The sequence below is a fragment of the Schistocerca piceifrons genome, chromosome 4 (genome assembly GCF_021461385.2).
Source record: "Schistocerca piceifrons isolate TAMUIC-IGC-003096 chromosome 4, iqSchPice1.1, whole genome shotgun sequence".
In the NCBI taxonomy this organism is placed as follows: domain Eukaryota; kingdom Metazoa; phylum Arthropoda; class Insecta; order Orthoptera; family Acrididae; genus Schistocerca; species Schistocerca piceifrons.
Genome location: NC_060141.1, coordinates 665,914,520 through 665,942,082, shown reverse-complemented (window position 1 = coordinate 665,942,082; position 27,563 = coordinate 665,914,520). Strand labels below are relative to the sequence as shown.

General features: G+C 41.3%; 1 protein-coding gene across 1 annotated transcript in view; it reads right to left on the bottom strand.

The window, feature by feature from the left end:
- LOC124796102 (formin-like protein 16) overlaps positions 1–27,563 on the bottom strand; it is a 107,618-nt gene that overhangs the window by 13,266 nt on the left and 66,789 nt on the right. Inside the window, exons 4-5 of the mRNA XM_047260189.1 lie at positions 737–791; positions 489–613 (exon numbers count right to left, since the gene is read on the bottom strand). Of these exons, the coding sequence (XP_047116145.1) occupies positions 489–613; positions 737–791 (180 nt within the window). The remainder of the gene's footprint in view (positions 1–488; positions 614–736; positions 792–27,563) is intronic.

Genomic DNA, 27,563 nt, shown 5'->3' with positions numbered 1-27,563 from the left:
GCAGTGGAGTGTGCGCTGATATGACAAAGGTCACAAAAGCCTTCAGACATATATTTTGTAATAAACACGTTCATTGTCTGAGTAGATTACTGAAATCCAGTCTCTTTAACTGTGAAGATGGCAAAACTGAGGAAAGGAAAATGTTGTAGGTGGGGTTTCCGTTGCGAACGGACCTCACGCATGAACATTTGCCTCTTAGAATTTTTAAGCTAAAAGGTGGCGTGTCCACAAGTAATTATTCCAAGACGTCGAGTCAGTAGCGGCCAGATTTCAATAAATAAACACGTTCATTCTCCGAGTAGATTGCCGAAATGCAATTTCATTGCAACAACTCCGAATGGAGTTAATTGAGATGGCCGCACTGCCGATCAAAGTGACGGACTAGCCCAGAAGTCAGGAAGAGAATGCGGCTCCGTGCATTGACCAAATTATACTGTAAGAGCTACAGCTGAATACACGGTGCGCATTAGAGCGGCTGGCGCCCGTACCGGAGTTGGAGGGTATGACGTCCGGGTTGATCTCGTCCTTGTCGTGCCGGTCGTGGCGCGCGGGCGCGAACAGCGCAGCGGCCTTCTCTTTGAAGGCGAGGTCGCCGGGCCGCAGAATGCGCCGCCTGCGGCCGTCGCCGCCCCCGCCGCCCCCGGCGCCGCCGTCGACCGCGCCCCTGCGAGGGTGCCGCTTGAAGCGCGCTCTCAGCGTGCCCACCACCACGGCCGTCACCACCACCAGCACCAGCACCAAGCCGAGCAGCACCCCCAACAGCGGCGACATCTCCAGCTGGTCGGGCGGGCCTAAAACAGTGTGACCAAAAGCGCTGTAGTGTCGCCTGTCTCAGCATAAACGCCACTGTGCTTAATAAAGTGAGCCGTATGTAGCTGACAGTGAATGCAGTTCATACAAGCAACAGATTAGAGATTGTTCTAGTTTCTAAAGCCACGTCATATTTCTTCTGAGAGATCGACATTTCGACCACACAACTGACATCTTCAAATGGTTCAAATGGCTCTGAGCACTATGGGACTTAACATCTGAGGTCATCACTCCCCTGGGACTTAAAACTACTTAAACCTAACTAACCTAAGGACATCACACACATCCATACCCAAGACAGGATTCGAACCTGCGACCGTAGCGGTAGCGTGGTTCAAGACTGAAGCGCCTAGAACCGCTCGGTCACAAGGACCGGCCAGATATATTCTTCAGGAGCTCTTTGGATTCATGGTGAGCCGATTCTGTGCACCAGAATACCATGAAGAAAATCCCATCAGGGGGAGGACATCGAATCGTCAATCGTGCAGAAGAAATTGAAGCGGATGAAGACTAACAACCTCAAAGATTTTGCCAACAATGACAATGGTCACAAAGGCTTCAGACTTGCATTATCAACAGTATATTTTGGAGAATAATGTGAAAAATACAGAAGGGACATAAACAACACTACAATATAGTACAATAATACTCTTGAGGACCAGAGTATCTTGAAGAAAATCCTAGAATAGTGGGGAGGGGGGAGTAGCGAGGAACAGGAGAGGAATCGTTCGTGTAGAAGAAATTGAACGTAATGAGGCCTAACAACCCGAAAATTTTAGCTTCAATGACAACAGTCAAAAAGCCCGAGGACTTGCATTAGCAATAGTTATATTTCGGAAAAGTCTGCAATCCATCATACGGCAGGTCCATAAACCCTAATACTACAATGCGGAATTGATAGCTCATCTGATGCTGCGTTGTAAGAAATAAGGGGGGAGGGGGGGGGGGGGGGGAAGGTTGGGTAGTAGGCCTTTCCGACAACGGGTTTTATCGGAGATGATTTCTGTCGAAAGTCTGACGCTGGTGACAGAACATATCAACCCACGACAGTTTGAACTACAAAGGAACAAGAATACGCATGCGGTTTTCAATAAAATAACTGTGTGTTTGACGAGAGCAATCACTTGTCTATTTCTATATTTCTAGTGGGTTTTTCGCCGCACGAAAGTGAGGCTGTAGTGTTGTGTTTCGTTTTCTAGGAAGAAATAGTATATTTTTATTTTATCTTTAGATGGAATTGATATTATTCCCTATAATTTTTTGTAGGATGAGACAAAGCTTAGCCCACGTAATAACAATGGGATACCTAGGGATAGTTAAAATACCACAGTGGTGCTTTTGGGTTGTCTCGGACAAAACAATTTTGTACTGTATTGGACGAATCATATGGGTATAAATACAAAAATTTTAAGGGTATTTATGCAGGAAAATAATAAGTCAAGATAAAAATGGGATGGAAATAATATCAAGTCGTAGACTAATGTGACTTCTTGAAATTAGTAGCACGGAAGAAAATGACAAATACTCAGTTCCAGGAAGTTCACTGGGTGACTGACAAAGCTTTGTGGGATAATAAAGACGTTAGGAAATCTGATTTACGAAATAACAAGTATTATCCGAAAAATTCAGAGAGGAACAGGGAACAGTATTGCGGTGCCATTTTAAAAATTTATCGTACATGGGATGCTTTCGTCCTTTAGTCAAGACAGCTTCTTTAATCCAGTATAGAAATATGCAGGACATCTGAAGATAAATAATTATTATTGGTTGAATAAGACAAGAATGGGAGCGGATAATGTATTTTCAATGAATAGGCATTAATATCTACGACTAAGAACAGCTGAATAGACGAGTTGAGTCTATTAGTGGCACCCAATCTTTTAGAAATCTGTCAACATGGTTCAGCAAGAAACATGCTCACAGATTTCTATAAGATTGGGTGCTACTAATAGACTTTTTATACTTATCAGTTTAATGACCAGTTTAGTGTCCAGTCCTACAAAAAAATTAAACGAACAAAACGCCAAGGGGGAACAAGCAAAAAAGAACCTCGAAAGTGTGCGTTATTATCAAATAGAACTTACTGGAACTGTAGGCATACAAGTGAAATGGCCTATTTCCCTCCTGATGATAAGAAATCCGACATTTGGTCAATCGACGTCACGTAAACAATCTGGCGTAATGAAGACTTTAATGTAAAATACTGCTCATTTGTGATCTTAGTAAGGGACATGTAAATTCAGTTATGGTCAAATGCTTTTAGCCTGATCTTAATTACCAAATTTATGACCCAAAATGGGTGCCAACTCTCTCCAAGTAGAGCACTTGCGCTCTTATATTTATGCAAGTCCAATTTATGACATGCTTTCAGATTTATGTAAATTACAATTATGTGTGACTCGAAATGCCTGTCCCTCCTCTGCCTCTACTCCTCTAGGTCAATTGAATGATGTATAAATGTCAGATCAGGCAGGTTTAATGTAAGTTATAACCCAAAAATCACTCCAGATCATATGTAGATTATGTGTGACTTTCAAGTAGTATTTGCAACTTTGTTTTCTGCAGTCTGCAGCAGAGTATTGTGCACGATGGCATTTTGTGCTATCATTCCAGTGAATGACCGCCTTTCATTGCTACTTACAGTTTTGTAGGAATTTGTTGCAACTTTGCTGCAACCTTGTTGTATTTCTCCTATTGTTCCAAGTACCCAACTTTAATCTCATCTCAAGAAGACACACATAGATTAAAATAAGTACAAGACGTCCAATACCTCCAATGTATAAAAATTAGTGCAGTTCATTATCAAAAGAAATAAAATTTTATGTCAATAGTTAAATGTTTGAAAATTACCTCAGTACAAGAAATACGCACTTGCTAAGTCTATATTTCACTGTAAGGAAGTCGTTCTTGCATACTTAGCGAGATAAAAAAAAAAAAACCTTAGAGAAGTGCCACACTAGGACATTACTGTGAAATAGTACAAGCATCGGAAAGTTCATATAGAAACATTTATAGACACATGTGTCAATCAACACAAGACATTGTACACTGTAAACAATTAGTGGCACTTGTGCAACTATCACTGGATTTTCGTGGTCACGATTACGTGTTTATTTTAAAACATGTAAAATGCAGGATGTCTTCCGCAGGGTCTGATCAAAACCAGGCTTATCACTGCCTTCAGCCTGGGTCCACCCTGTCTCTGCGCTACAAATGTCACTGTCCACCACCACCAGCACCCCTGCACCGCACTTTCACTCCCACAGCCGATTCTCATCTGAGAGACGTAGGCACTGTCTCTGAGGATGATTTTACTAGTGCAGTGATCGCAGGAGGGACTGGCCAAGTGCTACCAACGGTACGTCCATAAGCACGCGGTAGTGCAGACAGAGAGACCTTTGCTTTAGAACTCAGGCAGGTTCCTGAAGAGGAAGAGACCAGTAGCGTTGAAATAAACACTAATATATATAACACTTAATAATCCGTATCTAATTAAAAAACAGTAATGGCCTCTGTCTTATTAAAGTTCAACGTACATTATGCATACACGAGCTGATCAAAACAATTTGACAGCAACGTACATTACTACCACTATTGTAGCGATTAGAAATGTGGCCTCTCCCTTGTAAGAGTGGTGTGTTAACACTCCAGCCCTCTGACATATTTTTTCCTGTAACGAGTCCTGTATAGTAAACACTCATATTTTGGAAGTACTATATTTAGACGAGTAAGGATGGCTATGCACATGTCGCTGTAATAGGCACTGCACATAGCTAGTCATCCAGGTCTATTCAGTCACTGTCGTGTGTAATTCATCTGTTCTCAAACCTCTTAATGTGCAGTAGGTTAAAAACAGAAAAAAATGCAGAGAACATAAAAAACATAATACTGACCTGCAGAGGAGTTCTACGACTTTACCTTAGTGGAGCGTACTATATAGCAGTTGACTAAAATGTATATACAAACATACAGTTGCACAATAATGCACATGATTTAACCACAGTGACGTCTTTAGCACTTCATGTACAGGATTACATAATATAAATACTGCTCCCAACTCTTTTTTAATGCACAGCTGCATACAGTTTTCGTTCCCCAGTAAAATAATTTTTTTTTTACCTCATCAAATTGCTTCCCAGTACTCCTCTGGCTGTCACATAATCCTTAGCTTTTTCTTGCTTTACTTTTTATTTTTAATGGGACGTATATGGACACCTAACCGACTTACAGCTGACTCAGAAACCGACGTTCCTACAATTCACTTTCATGTACATAGGAACGATACAATCCAAAAAAGACATTAGGTTATTGTAAAACGGAGACTTTTAAGATTTTGGCAGTGGTAGCAAGAGAGAAAATATTTAACAGAATATAATTCGCCATATGTCAGATGCTGCACTAACAACGGAAGGGACTTTTAATCTCGAAATACGTGAAATTACATGCAGATAACAGAAAATTCAGGTTACTTCGACGTTATAATGCTTTTCCTTCGTTTAAATTACGCTACCACGGCGACCGGATATACATACGATGGAGCGTCCCAAGTAAGAGTATTTCGATATTCACTTACTCGAAATGTATTAACATGTGCGTTAAAACATGAACAACAGCCAGTACTCCAGCATTGCAAAGTCCAACACGTCAATAATCTATCGATGTCCGCTAAGCACAAAATGAGGTCTGATGTGTAAAATAGAAGCCATCCAGTCGATGAAAAATCACTTTCCCCATATACATGCAATTAAAAAGTGCACCAGCGTCCCAGTTTGACACACCATTTACGCTGTCTCCTTAAAATCCTTACGTGTGTTTGGTTGTGCAGTTATCTGGAAGTTACGGCTGCCAACGTGCTGTGTGGAGTTTCGGGGTAGCAAGTACCCTCCGATCTGTGAGGATGGGTTCACACTGCCAAATACTGATGTGGCAATTAGGGAAATAGAGGTACTGACGTCAATGTGCAAACTGTACTTTAAAGTCAGAGTGATGTAACTGGTGCATTTCTCGCAGAAAACAGTTCATTAACGGCGAGAATGTAAAGGATAACAGATTAACGATTCCGCGGATCTATGATCAAATAAGCCTTGTTATTGCACCTGCTATTGCACTTCTCTTAATTTTCTCTCACACCACACATTGTTTATCTCATGTAGGCGAAATGCTGTTTGCAGTTGTTTACTACTTTCGCAAACAAATGCCCATTTAATGTAGTTTTATATCAGTTTCTGCAAAGGGTTACTCTGTTGCAAGATGCAGAACGCCCATTCAGCCTCGTTTGGATATGATGAAACCATCCTTTTCCTGCTGATTCAGATGGGAGTAGATGTTTATAAAAATAATTGTTGTATCGTCTAAAGTAGTAAATATCGATTGATCTACTGATTTCTGTAAGCATTCAGGTTTGTGACTAGTTTCCATTGCTATTTAAAGTACATGCCGATATTTGGCACACTCTACTCATATCCACGGGTATTCATACCCTTTGTTCAAAGAAATACGTGAGCTTTGTCTGTACATTTTCCACAGCTTCTTGAATTTCGATATACGCCAGTTTTCATATTTGTCTGCTCCAGTTTTCTTTTCGTATGTGTAACACATTAACTCGACTTTTGGGTGTAATGTCTTTAATAGGTTATGTTTTAAGTATGTTACATTCATTTCGTCTTATTCTTAAGAATTGTGTGTTAACACCATTCGTGTTAATCAATACTAAATCACCAATATCTATGTTTGACTGTTTTGTAAAGAATAATGTCCAAGATTGAGAATAGTAAGCTTTCTCCAGATTTAATATAAGATTTATGTATAATACTTATATCGTCCTTGTTGGAGCCTGTATTAACAATCTCCACGTAGTTCACAGGCAAACAAATGAACAAAAGGCAGACAGAACGTAATTTATCGTGGTCTATCTGCAATGATAGTCTGTAACGTTTATATCCACTCTAGTCAACTTTCAGGCATTTTTGTTGACACAGCACACAAATTTCGGAACACTATAAATGCAAGCTATCCGATATTTACTACTCATGGAAGTGACTAGCATGCATAGCACCAGTACTGTTTGTGATAAACACACATAGACAGCCCTCTACTTGACTGGAAACGCTGTCCGTTCTGTAGGTATAAAATTTGGTTTCATATATGTTTCAAGTTCTGTAGCCAAGGAAGATATAAGAGTTTGTCATATACGCATACCACGGCACTTGATGAAATCAGTAAGGTGATTACTGATATCTTTGTTGTTAGACTCGTGATTTGATATATAAATTTATCATGCCACTATTTCAAAATGAATATTGTGGTTTTTAGGCTTTGCAGTATTTATGCAACATACAGTACACATCAAATTAAAGAACAACTCAATCATCTTTGTTTTTAAACATGTTCTGATACACTGCTTCCTGTGTCTTCCATTAGAATGTGCTATTAGGAAATATGGCGACTTGTGAATAGAAAACGTTTTGAATTTCATAGTTTTCAAGGTCTGATTCTGTTATTACAGTGCAACGTGCATTCCGTATTAAGTTCCTTTGTATGTAATCCTCCAAATGATAATAACATTCGCAAATGGTATCATTGATTTGAAAGTAGCTGCTGTCTTAGGAAACAGAAGAGTATGGGGCGACCTAGAGTAACGTCCGTGTGGAGACTCTTCGTTCGCAATTGTTACAAGCTCCAACAGGTACAGATTACGGTTAACGTATCAACTTTGGTAAAGAAATGTTGCTGAATGACGATGAAGATTTTCTGGATGGTGTCATTTTCCGTGATGAATCGATATTTTACCTAACATTAACCGTGTACACACATAATGGTTGCAGCTGTGGGTCACCAAATGCATACGAGATGATACAGGTGCCACGAGACTCCCCTGAACTGAAATTCTTTGTGCCGCATATCGGAAGAAAGATTGTAGGCCTTTTTTCGGTGAGACAATTGTAACGGTTCTTTGTAATCTTGATGCATTACATCTATGGCTCTTTTTTGAACTGGAAGAAGCTGAACCACAAGACTGTGTTTGGCAACTATATGGTGCGCCGCCTCTCTGGCATAACTCAGTACACGAACGCTGGATTCAATGCAATGTGCTGGATGGCAGAGCTTCTTTCCCGTGGCCACCAACTTCACTCTGTCTTATGCTATACGATTTTTACCGCTGGGGGTTTAAAAAGTATCAGTTGTATGTGTCTCCGCTACCACCTACCTATGTGACTTACGAAACAGTATGTATGTAGCTGTTGCAACAATTACTCCTGATGCACTGATTAGGGTTTGAGAAGATCTGCCCTGTCGTCTCGATGTGTGCCACATTGTAAGAAAAACTGTTTGGTTGTTTTTTCATTATTAATATTGTAAGCTGAATGTAATAAGCACTACAAAGGCTTAAAATACATATATTCATTTTGAAACCCCCAGGATATTTTTACTCCACAATAGCAGCTCACCCACGTCAAACAGTCCACCCTAGCCGTCTTACCGTTGTTTGCAATCAAATTATTGTTATCCTGATAGTCTCCTTGCATACATATGTCGTGATTTGATATTAGTCACATCTCCATTTTTTTAAAAGGCGTATCAAAACCTGGCATTATACACATGTTCATAATAGTCATCTACACAAAGGGACTGCAATATCTCAAGCAGATCCACCTTTAGTATGACAACATTAACATCAGCCAATTCCATGTTATATAGTATAATTATGTGATGTTTATGCTTCTTTGAAAAGGTTTGTGGCTATTTCTTGCCTAATAATTGCAATATATCTCTTCCTGTCACATCGTCATTCCTGTGTAGCTGAAACAGTACCACGGTCCTGGCGCCGTGTTTCACAGAAGTGAAATAAGAAAAATAACTATATATTGTTAAACTACACACTCATCTCTTTCTTTAATATTACAGACAGTTCCTTTTCCAAATGTTCTAGACAGTCGGATTGATCATAGATTTTAACCACTGTAATGTTGCCAAAATACGGCTCTGTAGTAGGTGTGTACACATTTAAATTCTTCCAGGGAGCATACCACTTTCTGTTTAATTTACGTGGTCAGTAACAGTCACAAGACTAACTAGTTTCTCCAATAACAACCACAAACTAAAGTGGTCTTTGGAAAGGCTCGTACTCCTCCATAATAAATGAGCGATACTTAGCATTTAAGGTGAATCCATGTTGACACTTTATGCTGTTATAGAGGACTGGGTATCAAGCCTCCCCGAATACTGTATACATCCAAGAGAGTAACACCTTCAGCTACGTGGTCACGTCCGCACATCCAGACATATCTTCTAAATTTGATTGTTCTTACAGCACAATTGCGGCTGACTTCGTGATCTGATTGAAGTTGCGACTAGAACTGGTACTTCACTGAATATTTTTATTGATAAATCTCTGTGTGTTTGGATCCATCGAATGTGTTAGATTTCTTGCTTCTGTGAAGTTTGGAAGATAGGAGACGAGGCACAGGCGGAATTAAAGCTGGGGAGACGGATCGTGAGTCACGCTTGGGTAGCACAGTTGGTAGAGCACTTGCCCGTGAATGGCAAATGTCCCGAGTTCGAGTCTCGGTCCGGCACACAGTTTTAATATGCCAGGAAGTTTCGAAACAGGAGACGATTTAGAAGAGACAGGGGATCCAGTATTAGAATCACAATTTAAAATGGCTTTGGAGATTTTAAGATCAAATAAGACAGAAGGGGTAGGTAATATTCAATCATAATTTCTAAAATCATTGGGGAAATGGCAACAAAACCACTATTCACGTTGGTCTTTGGAATGTATGAGTCTGGCTACATACCATCTGACAAGCATCATCCACACAGTTTCGAAGACGGCAAGAGCTGACTAGTGCGAGAATTAACGCACAATCAGCTTAACAGCTCATGCATCCTATTTGCTGACAAGACTAACAGAGTGGAAAAGAAAATTGAGGATGCGGTAGATGACGATCAGTTTGGCTTTAGGAAAGGTAAAGGCACGAGAGAGGTAATTCTGACGTTGTGGTTAATACTATAAGTAAGCCTAAAGAAAAATCAAGACACGTTCATAGGATTTGTCGACCTGGAAAAAGCGTTCGACAGTGGAAAATGGGGCAAGATGTTCGAAATTCTGAAAAAGCAGGGGTAAGCTATAGGAAGAGCTTGGGCATAAACAATATATAGAACGGACAAGAGGGAATAATAAGAGTGTACGACTAAGAACAAAGTGGTTAGCACACTGGACTCACATTCGGGAGGACGTCGGTTCAATCCCGCGCCCAGCCATCCTGATTTAGTTATTCCGTGATTTCCCTAAATCGCTTCAGGCAAATGCCGGGATGGTTCCTTTGACAGGGCACGACCTACTTCCTTCCCCATCCTTCCCTAATCCAATGAGACCGATGACCTCGCTATTTAGTCTCTTCCCCAAATCCAACCACCACACATGGACTCTAATTCGTCGCTGCTTTTAGGCGTCCGCAGCTATGTCGTAGTGTTAGACTGCTCTCAGGAATCGTAAGAGGGATGTCTTGTAATAAGACAAGGATAAAATCCTTACAGCGAAACGTAGACTTGGTACGTAGGAAGAGCGTATTTGTTGCTTGTTACACTGCGTCAATGCGTAAACATTAAACTAGTTGGATATCAATGTATTTGTTTAAATAATTCACTATGGTAGTTGTTAAACATTTAAACGTTCATATTTCCGGTAATATAAGTGTGTTCTCCTGGATGTAGTTAGAAATTGATATTTGTAATACTTGGAGAAAATCGTAAAGTTTTCCATAAAGTTGTAACGATTACTAAAAAACTGTAAAAAGCAAAGGAAGGCGTCCATGGACCACAGACATTAAGTCACAACGAACATGAGCTCTATAGGTTGGTTGGGGATATAGTGCAAAATGCCGAGAAATTCAACTTTCCGAATAATGAAGCTAAAAGCGAACACATATTGACACTTATTATGTAGCATTAATATGCACAGAGCAGGTTAAAATTTCTTTTAAGAATCTGACCACTGTTACAGGAGAAAATGGAAGAAAAAAAAGTTCCAATGTGTGTCAAATCTTATGGAACTTAACTGCTAAGGTCATCAGTCCCTGAGCTTACACACTGCTTAACCTAAATTATCCTAAGGACAAACACACACACCTATGCCCGAGGGAGGACTCGAACCTCCGCCGGGACCGGCCACACATTCCACGACTGCAGCGCCTCAGACCGCTCGGCTAATCCCACGAGGTGAAATGGAAGAAAAGAGACAATTTTTAGAACTAAGAAGTTCGTTTAAGTCCAAAGACCCGTCATGAAGATCACATACGAGGCTCGAAAATAAAAGCTTAGCGGAATCCTTTATTGATCTCAGTACTCTTTTGTACACATAAAATTGCTACCAACCGACAACCGTACAAATCGGTAAAAATTAAAGCGCCATTATTGTGCGTTTCAGCATACCACGCTGTCTTTTCTGTCATAAACGGGACAACGAGGCCTACATAAAGACGTTGTTACTTGTTGGCAAGAAGGATGGCGAAAATGTAAAGCTGGCAGGTAAAGTGATTTTGTTAACCGAACAAATAACCGCTATCGTGAGACACAGAACACAGAGGATATGATTCATACATCAACTGATGGTGGCACATGGTTATCCCGAAACTGTTCGCTTCTGTTTGGAAAAACCTGGGAGAGATCTTCCAACCCAGACGCCGACTCCTCTGTACGACTGATACGGCAACTCTGATCAGCCAAACAGTCAATATTGAGCGACGGCATATCACAGACCCTCACCCAATATGCAGGAATCACCAGAATGGAATGGCGTGCTTAACTATTGCCTTGAATCTGACCGCACTTGCTTGGGATCGTTTGAAAGTTAAAGTGCACCGTCGCAGGATAATGATGATGATGATCATTGGATTGCGGAGCGCTCAACTGCGCGGTTATCAGCACCTGTACAAATTCCAACCTTTGCTCAGTCCACTCTCGCCGGTTTATGAATGATGATGAAATGATGGGGACAGCACAAGTACTCAGTCATTTCCAGGCAGGTGAATATCCCTTACCCCGCCGAAAATCGAACCCGGGACCCCGTGCTCGGGAAGCGAGAACGAGATCGCGAGACCACGAGCTTTGGACCCGTCGCAGGAACTCTTCTCACATCCTGTAGAACAGCAATCGTAGAACGAGAAAGATATGAGAAGTGGCGTCTCTTACCGTCTCTGAAACTTCGTAGGTAGCGTGGAAATAAGAATTCAAGTGCGTTACAGTGAACAGTGTGGAGGAAGGCGATACGGAATATTATCCAACATTTTAATTACACAAATGTGCAATTACGAAGAAGTTGCTTTCATTTTGGTTCCACGAAGAAAGCGAACAGAAGATCCAACTTTAATTATCCTTCGATCAGTCGACATGGAGATCACTCGGGTTGAAACACAAACTGGGGCTGGAGCAGAACAGTGATATAAGCTGCCCGTGTCAGTTTCAAAGAAACCGTCTGAAAAAACGTCGAAATGTGTAGGTAAATCAGAAAATACTTCTACGGCTAGACGTAACTTCTGACTCGTAGAGGTATTTACAGTATTCAGTAACACGTTACCACGTACATCACCAGGTCCTCATGCTCGTTTACAAAAATGTGTTGCGGCTATTGTCGCAAATGGCCTTCATGAGGATGTTGTATATACAGTGACAGAAGCATTAGTCTATAAAATAAAATGGTAACGAGTTGGCAAATCCAGAAACAGACGACTGAAGATGAAAATAGCCGCGAAAATCTACGCTGTTACATGGATTAGCGAACATGTACTCATGAAACAAAGACCTATAAATTTTTGCATGTCTTTAATCATTGAGATATAGAAGCTAACTTTACTTTTTCGGACATCTGGCATTTTTACAGTTCGAAAATCACGATTCAATTTAAAAAGTTGTATCTTCACATCAATAATTAATGAAGTCGCCAAAACGTGTTTTCTGGAGCCGAGCTACCGCTACGGTCGCAGGTTCGAATCCTGCCTCGGACACGGATGTGTGTGATGTCCTTAGGTTAGTTAGGTTTAATTAGTACTAAGTTCTAGGCGACTGATGACCTCAGAAGTTAAGTCGCATAGTGCTCAGAGCCATTTGAACCATTTGAAAACGTGTTTGTGCCAATTTATGAGCCTTTGGCGTCACGGAAAATGGAACTACACATAACACGTATTAGTAAAACATAATTTAAGGAGAAAACGAGAAGTCGGGTAATGTTTCGTAAACCGTTCCGGCTTCATACGATTCTCGTGACTGTTCACCAATGTAACTGGAAAGATTCCAAGTGACAGCAATTTCATTGCCTTCAACACTGATATGATTGTACATACCGCTGAGTGAGTAAACATATCCTGTGGGCCACTGTCAAAACATGGTAATTAGGACAGCAAAATTTCGGTTCCACAGAGCGATAAAGTGCAACAAGCAGCGCTCTGACCAAATTACCTCAACACTCTCTCCTGGGACGATCCAAACCCACATACTGCCTGATCGTAACAGCGACTACTGTAAACAGACCGTTTTATTAATTATTGTCGAATTTCGTGAGTGATTAATAACATTACCGAGCCCCGGCTTTAACTAGAAACTCGTCGTGTTATGTAGTTGCCAGCAATTACGTTTGATACTGACTGATCGTAGGACAGCAATTACGTTTGATACTGACTGATCGTAGGACAGCGCAGAATATTAAATAAATTTAATCACACAACTGTTTTATTTACGGAATAATAGTGAAAAAATTCACATGGTACTGAAGAAAACATGAATGCAAACGCTTCACGTCGCGAAAGTACAGGGTTACTACAAATGATTGAAGCGATTTCACAGCTCTACAATAACTTTATTATTTGAGATATTTTCACAATGCGTTGCACACACATACAAAAACTCAAAAAGTTTTTTTAGGCATTCACAAATGTTCGGTATGTGCCGCTTTAGTGATTCGGCAGACATCAAGCCGATAATCTAGTTCCTCCCACACTCGGCGCAGCATGTCCCCATCAATGAGTTCGAAAGCATCGTTGATGCGAGCTCGCAGTTCTGGCACATTTCTTGGTAGAGAAGGTTTAAACACAATCTTTCACATAACCCCACAGAAAGAATTCGCATGGGGTTAAATCGGGAGAGCATGGAGGCCATGACATGAACTGCTGATCATGATCTCCACCACGACCGATCCATCGGTTTTCCAATCTCCTGTTTAAGAAATGCCGAACATCATGATGGAAATGCGGTGGAGCACCATCCTGTTTAAAGATGAGGTCGGCGCTGTCGGTCTCCAGTTGTGGCATGAGCCAATTTTCCAGCACGACCAGATACACGTGTCCTGTAACGTTTTTTTCGCAGAAGAAAAAGGGGCCGTAAACTTTAAACCGTGAGATTGCACAAAACACGTTAACTTTTGGTGAATTGCGAATTTGCTGCACGAATGCGTGAGGATTCTCTACCGCCCAGATTCGCACATTGTGTCTGTTCACTTCATCATTAAGAAAAAATGTTGCTTCATCACTGAAAACAAGTTTCGCACTGAACGCATCCACTTCCATGAGCTGTTGCAACCGCGCCGAAAATTCAAAGCGTTTGACTTTGTCATCGGGTGTCAGGGCTTGTAGCAATTGTAAACGGTAAGGTTTCTGCTTTAGCCTTTTCCGTAAGATTTTCCAAACCGTCGGCTGTGGTACGTTTAGCTCCCTGCTTGCGTTATTCGTCGACTTCCGCGGACTACGCGTGAAACTTGCCCGCACGCGTTCAACCGTTTCTTCGCTTACTGCAGGCCGACCCGTTGATTTCCCCTTACAGAGGCATCCAGAAGCTTTAAACTGCGCATACCATCGCCGAATGGAGTTAGCAGTTGGTGGATCTTTGTTGAACTTCGTCCTGAAGTGTCGTTGCACTGTTATGACTGACTGATGTGAGTGCATTTCAAGCACGACGTACGCTTTCTCGGCTCCTGTCACCATTTTGTCTCACTGCGCTCTCGAGCGCTCTGGCGGCAGAAACCTGAAGTGCGGCTTCAGCCGAACAAAAGTTTATGAGTTTTTCTACGTATCTGTAGTGTGTCAATGAATGGAGCTACAGTGAATTTATGAAATCGCTTCAATCATTTGTAATTGCCCTGTATATACCACAACTACAGTGTTATAGATGGTACAATTAATATTCTACCATTTAGTTAATGTGCTATAAGCTTTTATTGTCTCAACCTGATGATAATTCGCTGTTCTGTAGTCACATCATCACTTTTTAAACTAGACGCACGCGTGACGATCGCTATCTTTTTAAATCCCTAATAAACTCTGTTAGGGGACACCACGGGAATACCGACATACCAGGAAATATCGAAAGCATGGTTTGTATGTTGGGTGGAGCTGTAGACAGGGAAAGTTAATTGTATAATGTAGTGGACTATCCCAGAAATAGGGTACAGGGTGGACGAATTCTTCTAAAACATGCTCTTACTGCAGCACTAAAAATTAATTGTTTTTGAATTCTGTTATTTTTTGTTTATGTTTAAAGAGACGAAGTGCTCCAGTACTTTTAAATTATAATATCTGTAACGTAAGCTGATAGAATGTTTGCTGGTGTGTCTTACCATGGATTTTATAACATGACGAGCATTTTAAATATCAGTAAGGTATGACTTCCGCAGTGTTGTTTGAGTGGTGTGAAATCTACAGACGAAAATCAGGAAATGTCGACAAAGAGTCTATACTAGCAATTCTGCTTCGTTGGCAACGAAAGAACTATCCCTGGACGGAACAAGGACGACATAAGGAGACTAGCAATAGATAATGGGGCATTCATGGCCAAGAGATGGCTGCTTGTATCAAACATAGGCATTGACGAAGAGATTTCTGAGAATGTACGTCTGGAGCACAGCATTGAATGGTAGCGAAACATGCATTATGGGAAAAACGGAATAGAAGATAATCGAAGCATTTGAGACGTGGGGCTACAGACCAATGCTGAAAATTAGGTCGGCTCATAAAGTTAGGAATGAGGAGAATCTCCGCAGAATCAACGAGGAAAAAGACATACTGGAAACACTGACAATAAGAACGAACAGGTTGACAGTACATTTGTTAACACAGCATTGATTAACTTCCATGGTATTAGAGGGAGCTGTAGAGGTTAAAAACTGTAAAGGAGGACAGGGACTGAAAAAAGAAGATAACTGGGTATGTCAATTTGTGCGGCCCTTGACCGCAGAAGGCAAAGGTCCGGTCCCGGTTTCGAGGCCGGCCTCTGTGGCCGAGCGGTTCTAGGCATTTCAGTCGGGAGCCGCGCTGCTGCTACGGTCGCAGGTTCGAATCCTACCTCGGGCTTGGTTGTGTGTGATGTCCTTACGTAAGTTACGTTTAAGGGGCTCCGGAACGCCCTATACTTGCAATGTTAAAATAACGCTTATAAATTACATCTTTCCTCACAAAGTATTTGAGGTAGGAAGTTGAAATTTTTACAGATTATTTATTGGAATAAGGGCTACAACTTAACACAGGGATTTTACAAAATTTTAGTTCAGTTATTAAAGATGATTTTTTTTCAATTGTAATGAAAATTCACAACATTTTTTTGCAATTTTTTATTTATATATTCAAAAATATACAGTTTTTAGGAAAAAGGCTGTGTTAAATTATGCAGAAGGTACTGTGTAACATTTACTGAAAGTATTAGTATGAGAGAATAAAAGTTTTGGGAATCGAGCGACAAAGATTGGATTAACTTTTTAGTGCATTCCAGGTCCATAGGATGGATTATCTTCATCCTCTGCAAACTCCTCCTCCAGCTTCCTCTTGTTCCTCCTCCTGTTTACTCTTGCTTGTATTTCTAGACTCTTTACAGCCCTGTCTGCAGTCCGAAGGCGATCCTTGTCTAAAGCAAGCAACGCTCGTACCTTGTTAGAACCTATCTTCATTCCCATATTTCTAAATAACTTGCACCTTACAATGTTGCCATCATTGAAAGTCGCAACAGCATCATACACACCAAAGTGAAGTGTTTCTATTCCAACAAATACAGTCTTGGGGATTCTCGACCATATAACACTATTTACACTTTCATTGGGGTTTTGAGTTTTTCCGTGAATACACTTTTTCAACAGTTCAGGTGCTGCTAAGTCTCTGAAAATAGGTTTTATCACCTCCATTATTGCATGAGGCAGACTATGCTTATGAGTGTACACTTCACCAGTTAGCAATCCTTTGTTATATTTACACCAACTGTCTTCTTCTTTGGGACACAAGCTATGTTGGGGATTTTCATCGGTTGAAGAAGTATAAAAAAAAGAGCCCAAACAGCCTTCTTCATTTCGTCGACACTTTGTGTATTTTGCCTAATAGCCATTCCATAATAGTTCTGTATTTTGTCAATTACACTGTCAGTTAACCTTCCCTTCCCATCCAACCCTTTACCATCACTGAGTTTTTGTTTTTTGTACGAAGCTTTCAGTCGCCGAAGTCTTGGTCCCATTCGCTTCTGTACGTGTCCAATACACTCAAATTTCTGCACTACAACATCATCACCATAGGGCTTCAGTCCTTGAACATGTTTGAAACTTCAAGAATCACTGTCAACAAGGTAATTAACATATCGCACTTTATCACACGCCTCAGAACGCTGGAATATACTGGCAACACCAGCCACTTCCATTCCTCCACTACTGCCACTATAGTTAGCTTTGCAATTATTTTCATGTGTACCTTTATATTTTTGTGGACATCTACAATACTTTGATATTACTGCTACATCTAAAACTTTCCCTGTATACATACTGGTGGCAGATACTACACCATGAAGAGATGTGTGTCCCCATTTATGCCAGGTACCATCGAACGCTGCAGTCAAATCTCTGTTACCATTATTTTCCATTACTGCCTCTTCCACAGCGTTCTTCATAGATTCTATACAGACATCTTCTACTTTAGACCCTATTAATTTATTGTAGGTCGTAAACTTGGTTGGGGGATTTGGAAGATTCATGATGCCACAGAAAATTGCACCTGCAGTAGCACCCTTACCAACTGAACGCAAGGAATAAACAAATCTAATGTTGTGTTCGTAGATTTTGCTACCATTTTCTTCAGTTGCAGTTACTGCAACACTGTTCCAAGAGGTGGTCATGTATGAACACTTATCACATTTCAGTTGTATTTCACTAGCAAGTCCTACGTGCTTTATTATGGAGAGTTCCAGACCAACTTCACTACAATGAATACATCTTACACAGTTTGAAAAAATTCCTTTGAGAACCGACATATCAAATATTTCATTCACATCCGATTCGCCCAAAAACATTCATAGTTTTCACTCATTGAACCAAGCTTCTTCTGTGAAGTATTTTCTTTCCCACTTTGACTGCTATGGGCAGGTGTACTTGAGAGGTTAGGTTCACTCACTTGGTTATCGTCTTTATTGTTTACAGTAATAACACATACCTTTGGCTTTCCAACATTTCTCCTTTTCTTAAAAGCCTTCAGAGGATTTCTAATAACTTTATTTTACTCAATATTATACTTCAACAAAACGGAGACTCAAGAAACAGAATTAATTACGAATATTTTCGAGATAACGACAGAGTAAATAAACATGGAACAATCGACAATCACACCAGCGATATATATTGAACCATCACAGGTTAGCCACAACACATACTTTATCTCACATCACTAAAATGTACCTGATGAACACGGACGTTAATAATAACACCATTTGACAGCAGTTTAACAGCGCCACAGTGAGTCACACCCATGTAGAACACATTTCAAAAAAAATTTAAAAATAGTTGTAGTCTTCGGAATTGAATAAATTATATATCTATTAAAAGTTAATAGTCTGCAGATTCAGAAAACGCAAAAAAGTAACAATTGAACTTTTCATGATTTTGAGCCTTTCCGGAGCCCCTTAAGTAGTTCTGAGTCTAGGGGACTGTTGACCTCAGATGTTAAGTCCCATAGTGTTTAGAGCCATTTGAACCAATTGAACCGGTTTCGATTCCCTATCTGGCACAAGTTGCCAGAAAGTTTCATATTAGCGTCCATTCTGCTGCAGAGTGAAAATTTCATTCTGGAAACAATTCACCTAGGCCGTGGTCAAGACATTTCTTCCCAATATCCTTTCTTCCAGGAGTGTTAGTCCCGCAAGGACTAATTCTGTGAAGTTTGGAAGGTAAAGAGATGAGGTGCTAGCAGAAGTAAAGCTGTGAGAACGGGTCGTGAGTCGTAATCGGGTGGCCCATATGGTGCAGCATTTGTCCGCAATAGGCCAAGGTCTCCAGTTCCAATCCCGATTCGGCAGGAAGTTTCATCTGACGATTAGCACTTACAACAGTCTGCTTGAAAGGTAGAAACTACAGTTGGCAGGAAAAAGAGCAAAATTATTTTTAACTTTTGTTCGAAGTTAATAATTCCTTTTTTTATCGAACACTGGATGAGAATAACCTGGATTATTAGTTTTAACAAAAGCTGAATCTCAATGTTTACTGTCATATCCCATGAACTATATTTCGTACACATTTGCAGGTATATGGAGTGGTATTTATGGACACTATCTCCAAAATGTATTGTGAATGCAGTTAGTAGTAGAGTGGCAATAAATTAAAATCTCATGCCTTATGCTGAAGATGTACTACATGAAAAGCGAAAGTGTAGTAAGAGATAAACTTTCTCCTTTATTTTATGGTTGATATCAGTGAGGAAAACTTCCTAAATGATTTCAAATTATTTGTTAAGTTCGTTGGAACTCACTAAGAGGTCTTATTCTCAAATACTGGATCAATATTTTTTGAGAAATTTGCAGGCTCTTATGCCTCAATAAATACATAACTTTTCTTTCACTATTACCTGTTATTTTGTTAAAGAGTTTGTATCTCAAAATAAGTAGATTTCGACATCACTTTAAATTTTTGAACCCGGTCAGTAACCTCACGAATCTCTGATTAACGTATTTTTGTTGCCTCTTGAAGCTGTTACGTAATCAAATTTCAACTGAGACCTTTCGATAGTTTCAGCCGTTTAGTAATACAGACTGCCGTTTTGACAACGTGTTATAGAGCTAAATATACCACTCGGTACCGCCCTCAGATACTGACTGTGTTATCGAACGGAGCTTTTAACCCGAAAATGGGTCGTGAGTCGTGCGTCGGTAGCGCAGATGGAAGAGCACTTGCCCACGAAAGACAAAGGTCCCGAGTGCGAGTCTCGGTCCGGCACACAGTTTTAATCTACCAGGAAGTTTCATATCAGCGCACACTCCGCTGCAGAGTGAAAATCTCATTCCTACTGAACCCGCCTGGAATGGATTGAAAAGGGCTGTTTATGGACGAAATGACCCACCAACCACTCTGAGGGATCTACGCCGAATCGCCGTTGAGGAGTGGGACAATCTTGGCCAAGAGTGCCTTGATGAAGGGATGGATAGTATGCCACGACGAATAGAGGCATGCATCAACGCAAGAGGACGTGCTACTGTGTATTAGAGGTACCAGTGTGTACAGCAATCTGGACCACCACCTCTGAAGGTCTCGCTGTATGGTGGTACAACATGCAATGTGTGGTTTTCATGAGCAATAAAAAGAGGGGAATGACGTTTATGTTGATCTGTATTCCACTTTTCTGTACAGGTTCCGGAACTCTCGGAACCGAGATGATGAAAAACTTTTTTGATTGGTGTAGTTAGTTTTAAGAGTCGTATTCGAATGTGCAGTCTCTGAATTTTGACAAAAACTCTCACCCTGATGTTATTCCCATATGTCTATGATCAGCGCGGTTGTGACTACCTGTGTAGACAGCTTGGCCTTCCTTGCCTTATTGTCTGATACACAGGGTGGATAGAAACAGACAGAAAACCTTGTAAGGGTGTTGCGGTATAGGATGTGCCGAGAAATAATTGTTGAAAGAAATTCGATACTTCGCACCGTTTCCGATTTAATTAGCACTGACCTTAGCCAATCAGGCCATCGCGTGCGCAAGCAAATTCATGCAGCGTGCCAGATATAATCAGTGTCAGCTGTACTGGTAACGCAGGTGTTGGTGCAAGAGGCTGACCGGCGTTTGGCTTGGGTTCTATCCTAACTACCGTCCCAAGTCCAGTTCTTGCTTCGCTGCCTTGTCCGATTTTAGAACACCAAACCAAGACCACTTTCGGAGGCACTTTCTCTAGAGAGCCCCTTGGATTTTGCGCGCAGTAGCCTGATTGTCTAATTTCAGTGCTAATCGTTGTTAACTCGGCAACGGTGTAACATATGGTTTTTTTTTCTTAAACATCATTTCTCGGCTCAACTTATCCAGCAGCAACGTAACAAGCCTTCCAGACTGTTTCTGACCATCCTGCATATACGACGCTCTATATTCGGAGCGCTTCGCGGAATGGTTTTTATTACGAGAACACTAACTGTCTTAGGCCTTGGCTCCTACCATAATTGTATGACGTCACGATTCTTGTCCAGTCTTTATATATCAATAACAAAAATTGTAAGTACTATACACCTACCAATAAGTTACGGAATATAATGAAAAATTATTTTTTACTACACTGAACACCCATACAAACTGGTACACATGCCTAATATCGTGTAGGGCCTACGCGAGCAAGCAGCGGTGCTGCAACACGACGTGGCATGGATTCGACTAGTGTCTGAAGTACTGCTAGAGGGAACTGACACCATATATTTGGGGGAGGGGGGGGGGCAATTTCTTCAGAACAGCACACTGCCACGTATCCCATATCCCATATATGATGAATAATGTTCACGTCTGTGGGGTCTAGTGGCCAGTGGAAGAGTCTAAACTCCAAATAGTGTTGCTGGAACCACTCTGTAGCACTTCTGGGCGTGTGGGCTGTCATATTGTGCTACTGCAACTGCCAAAGTCAGTCGGAATGAGCTGTTGACATGATTGAATGGAGGTGATCAAACAGGATGCTTACGTGGGTGTCACCTGCCAGAGTCGTACCTAGACGTTTCAGGGGTCCCATATCACTCCATCTACGCACCATTACGGAGCCTCCACCTGCTTGTACAGTCCCCAGCTGACTTGCAGCATCCATGGATTCATGATGGTGTCACCACACCGTACACATCCACCAGCTCGATACAATTTGAAACAAGACTCGTCCGATCAGGCAAGACGTTTCCAGTCATCAACAGTCCAATGCCGGTGTTGACGGGCTCAGGCGAGGCGTAAAACTTAATGTAGTGCAGTAAGGGTAAACGATTTGGCTCTCAGCTCCGAAATCCCATATAGATGATGTTTCCTTGTATGGTTCGCACGCTGACATTTGCTGACTGCCAGCTTTGAAGTCTGCAGCAATTTGTGGAAGGGTTGCGCTTCTGTCACGCTGAACGATTATCTTCAGGCGTCGTTGACCACGTTCTTGCAGGATCTTTCTTTCCGTCCGCAGCAATGTTGGATATTTCGTGTTTTGCCGGTTTTCTGTTATTCACGGTACACTCGTGAAATGCTCGTACCGGAAAATACCCACTTCAGCGGTACCTAGGAGATTCTGTGTCCCATTACTCTTGCACCAACTATAGCACTACGTTCAAACTCACTTAAATCTTGATACCCTGCCAGTGGAACAGCAGTAACCGATCTATCAACTTAGGCAGACACTACTTGTTGTCTTATATAGGCGTTACCGACCGCAGCGCCGTATACTGCCTATTTGTGTATCCCTGTATTTGAATAAGCATGTGTGTACTAGTTCCTTTGGCGCTTCAGTGTAAGTTTGAGGAAGGTGAGGTAGTATTACACAACCTAATGAAAAAGAAACACAACAGCTGGAAGGAAAGGATGAAACGTAGGGAAACTTTACAGCCTGAGAAGGTACGTGATGTTATCTCGGTATTTAAATGTACTAAGATCTTGGCAGTATGAAGCAACTTACCAATATGAGGCTGCAGTTCCTCTGACTCGGATTGCAATCACTGATACTGTTGGGAAGAGTGTCTAAAGCCGTTTTATCCTCTACTCACCCAAACTGGCATACTACTGTTTTAGATGGTCCTTGATATTGTGGATATTGCCACTAGGACGTAGTGCACTTCCGAACTGGTCCCAGACGTTCTATCGGGGGCAGATCTAGGGATATTCCAGGTCACGGAAGTACCTGAGCATCATATAACCCGCTAATTAATTAACCATGTGTCTATGAGCATATTCCTGTTAGAAAATAAGACAACAATACCATCGTTGAGAGGTAACACAAGAAAACACAGCATGTCCATGAGGCACCTTTGTTGTGCCGCTAGCGTTCCCTCAATCAGTACTAGCCGTGGCCTGAAGTCTTCCCCAATGGATTCTCAAAACTGTACGCCAGAAGTAAAATTGTTAAGAATTGGAATCTCCCCAGGTCGCCACGATACTCACAGACCATGGTCATCCTGGAGAGTGCAGAACAGTGTTTCATAGCTGAACACAATGCAATACCATTCATCAGCTGAGCACGCATCCTGATCCCGTCACGACTCCAGTCACAGGCAATGTGATAGTGATAAAGGATTCATAATTCCTTAGTCTGGTTGCTGGTAATCTCCGACCAAATGTGCGGGATTATACAGAATGTTACAGGGAGTCCGCTCCAAGTTTTCCGATGTCAGTTACAGATGTGAATCCGTTACGATGCGTTTGATACACAATATAGCGACCCTCTCGTGTGGTAGTCATACGTGATCGACAGGAACCTTGACGGAGATTAGGCTTGCCCTTCTGTTCTCAGGCAGGCCATCACTGCATCACTGGCCCACGGTCACCACCGAATTGTGGACAGATCAGGATACTGCACGATTTGACCATCTAGCCAAATGGAGACACACTACATGGCCACTTCCAAAACCTGTCAGGAGTTGATAAAGCTGATGACGCTGTCTCATATGAGTACGTGACATCCCGGTGTCCTTCAAATTAATCACTCAACAACTGATGTGTCTTTCAAATTAATCACTCAGCAACTGACCGCCTGGTAACAACACTAAATACCAACAAATGTAACGCATTCTGGTTGGTGCTCTAGCTGTCACAGAAAACTGCAGCTCTAATCAGTTACACACATATGGATGGTGTCTACAAACAGGGAGTTTCATTGACAACAGACCTTGTCATTTGGGTGCTTAACTTTTTTCGCCCGTTATGCATTTCTCGATGTTTTTACGGCACCCAGGGAAGTAAGACAGTAATTTCACCGTTGGTAAAAACGTTTAATCTGATGTAACAGAATAACTTTCAGCAGTTTTATCCTCCCTGTATACAATTACAAGTATGTTAATTCAATAAAACCTACTGTTACGTAGAGTTCGGTGTAATCTGTCTAGTGTAACTACTTTTTTATTTGAAGTGAGAATTTCGAAATTTTAGTACGTTTTGGAATCAAGAAGCTAGTGGTGTGCTGTGGCTTTTGACCATTGTATGTCAAATATTTTAGCTACAGTCTATTTCTGAACCGACCTCTGAGAGCACACTATCTTTCACTCCATGGTTTTGAAAAGTTCTACTAGTTTCACCTTGATAAACAGACACATTTTTTGTCGTGCTTTACTCAGGGAAAGATCACCGTTCAGTAAAAAATTGCCTCATCAGTGAAATGAAAATGATAATGCCAGGATCGATCATAATGGTCGGAAAGGGTTGGGTGACAGAAGTAGCTGCTATAACAAGTTGCTCACGAGTCAGTGCAGGGTGATCTAAAGCTCGTCCACGACATGTGCTACTGCGGGCCGCGGACGACGAGGCGCTCTATCCACGCCTCTCCACATTCTCCCACGGATGTGTTACACTTTGATAAATTTGAGGACTGTGTTTTAGGGAACTTCGAAATGAGAGCGATGAAGCGGTCTGTGCGTACTTTTTAGTGGCTGTCTTCTCTAATGTAGCCCATGTTAAAATGTGTGTGGCAAGTCTGGTGTTTTGGATGTCATGATGTGAATTATACTACGTTTGTTGATCAGTGTTCTCCAGTTAAGTAGAGCAAATTTACCGACGGTAACCACCTAGCAATATTTCCATGTTACGAAAACAGTAATAGTAGATTTGCTTTCTCTCAAAGACAGCTGTTAGGAAGGAAAATTTCTGTCACTGACGACTACGTTTTTAAGTCACAGAGTGCAGACGAACTGGTCGTACTTCCTTGAAATTAATTCAAGACTATAATCTTTTTGTTACAAAAAATTGTGTGGAGGATATTTGTAAGCAATAGTAGTCCCTTCGTAGTATTAACTTGTATTACGTATGTGCTATGACGGAGAATATAAAAGTTTCAAGCAAGACACCTGAAAAGAAACCTAGAGTTGCGAGTATTCCAAGGTCACTGTTTCGCAAGACGCCGAAGTGGTGCCCAATTGAAAGACTTGCACTAGCCGGTAGAGCCACGGGACATTTATTTTTATTTACCGTTTCCTCCATTGTTTTTCAAGTGTCACAACCGTTTGCGCTTCCACTGTAGAATGGCAAACAAAGATATTTCACTCGCAGGAGAATTCAATGTCTATGGAAATCAGTAGGAGGGAGAATATGACCAAAAGCAATTCCATAGAAGGAAAGTAAATCTGTAATTTCCTCTACGCATCCCCACACACCAGTGTCACTAAAAAAGCGCATGACAAAATGTTAGTTGTTTTCACACTAACTATTTCGTTATTCTAACTGACTGATCAGCAGTATTCAACAACTGCAAGGAAATTTCTTTTAGTAACGTCGTTCGTCGGTGAAATACACTTTCATGGATCCTTCCAAGGAGCCTCTGCCTTTCATCGATCATTTCTACGACTATGTTTCTATGGTCGTTCACCTTGAATTATTCCAGTCACGCAACTCTGAATACGCGTCCTAGACATTGATTAAATTCCGATTCTATTTCTTGACGTAAACTGTTAGTTCTCCCGTCTGCCCATCTTTTTGAGTATCGTTATAGTTTCATAAGGACGTATGCTCCTTGTATAAAATTATGTGGTCTCTGAACAGACTCAAAGTAATAGGAGTGTTACGTGCAAGTTCATATACAAGTATCTTGGACTGTAATGGTTTGACTTCCTATGGGAAGGGAAGTGCGTAGACTCAAACTCTCAGAACCGGAATGTGCTTTGAATATAAATCGCTCATCCAGAAAAGAGTGGTATGATTCATTCGTATGCAGAACGGAGCTGTTCTCTGCTCATGCCATTGGACGGTGACAAAACTTTGTCAAAATCGAACAATGTAGATGAAAGTTTGCAGATCAAGGACGTTACGCTTAATATACTGCCACCGTAGACGATGAAATACTATCAACCACTTCCTGTGTACTACTTTACATACTATATGCCGTGCGCGGTAAGGATCGTTGGTCTTGTAAAACTACAGTGTGAAAACTCAGAAGTGACGTTATACAATCATCATTTCATCATCAGACTTTACTGTGCTATACAATCAATTTTCTGCACTGAAGTACGAGGGGTGTTCAGCAAGTAACGCAGCACACTTTTTTCTGAGAGCAGGTTGGTTTTATTTAGATTCCAATACACCATATTGTCCCCCACTCTTCTGGCTACAAAAACCGATTTTTTCAACATTATCGTCGCCATTACTTCACCGGCTGACGGAGCGGCTTTGAACTTTTTCTTCCGAAGAGATGTAATATGGCGCCACTTCATGGATTGCCGTCTTGTTTCCGGTTCGAAGTGATGAACCTATGGTCCATCGCCTGTGACGATTTTCGACAATAAGCTTTCACCATCAGCCTCGTAACCCGCAGTCAAGTACGCGTAGATGATTCTTCGTTGCTCCTTGTGGTCTTTTGTTAGTTGGCCCTCGGGCACACAACCTTGAGTACCCCAACCGATGGACGAGTGTGTCAACACTAACGAAAAGATGTCCGGTTGGGCTACGAGGTGCCTGACAGTGATCCATCGATCACCTCTTATCAGACTTGCTGCAAGCGCCTACGAATATCTGCTGTGCTTGGGTTTTCTGCCAAAAGAAACTTATTGACAGCTCTCTGCTTGGAACGCACAACCATTACAGACGCCACTTTGAACGATACGTATTGCCCGCCAGTTCTCGGAATTTCATAAAACTAGATGGGGTAATGCGGAAACATACACGATGTCTTACAACAAATGTCGCAATTTCTCAACCGAAACTTACCGACAAAGAATAATGTGCTGCATTGCGTACTGAACGCACTCATACAAGCCTATGTTGCAATATGATTGGCAAAAGCAAAGCAGGTTATTACGTTGACATATCAGTATTAATGTTTGAAAATGCAATTAGTGTGCCTTTTGACACAGTGCTGGTTTAATGTGGAATAAATGTTGGATGCATGTGAAAAAATGGGATTCATTAGATTTGCGTAATGCTCTGTTTCACTTCACTTTGAGCATTCAAAACCCACATGTACTTTGATTAGCTGTGCAGTGCTGTAAATTTAGTAGACAAAGTTTATTGTTCATATTTTGCAATTATTTTAAGCAGAAGGTAATACAGCATTAAGTCACGACATTGAAGTGTACATGTTTCTTGGTCCTATTATATCGATATCCTGTTCCTTCGCGTTACCAATATTCTTCACTTCGACCATGAATAGGTTGTCATTCATTTGTCTTTTCGTGGTAATACGGGGAGATTTTCATGTGCAATAACTCATACCACTGTTTTTCTGGATGAGCGGTTTATATTTTAAGAACATTACCGTACGGTTCTGAGCCTTCGTTCAAGGTTATGCATTTCCCTTCAATTACATGTCGCATTCGCTTCTCACTGTTATGAACGCAA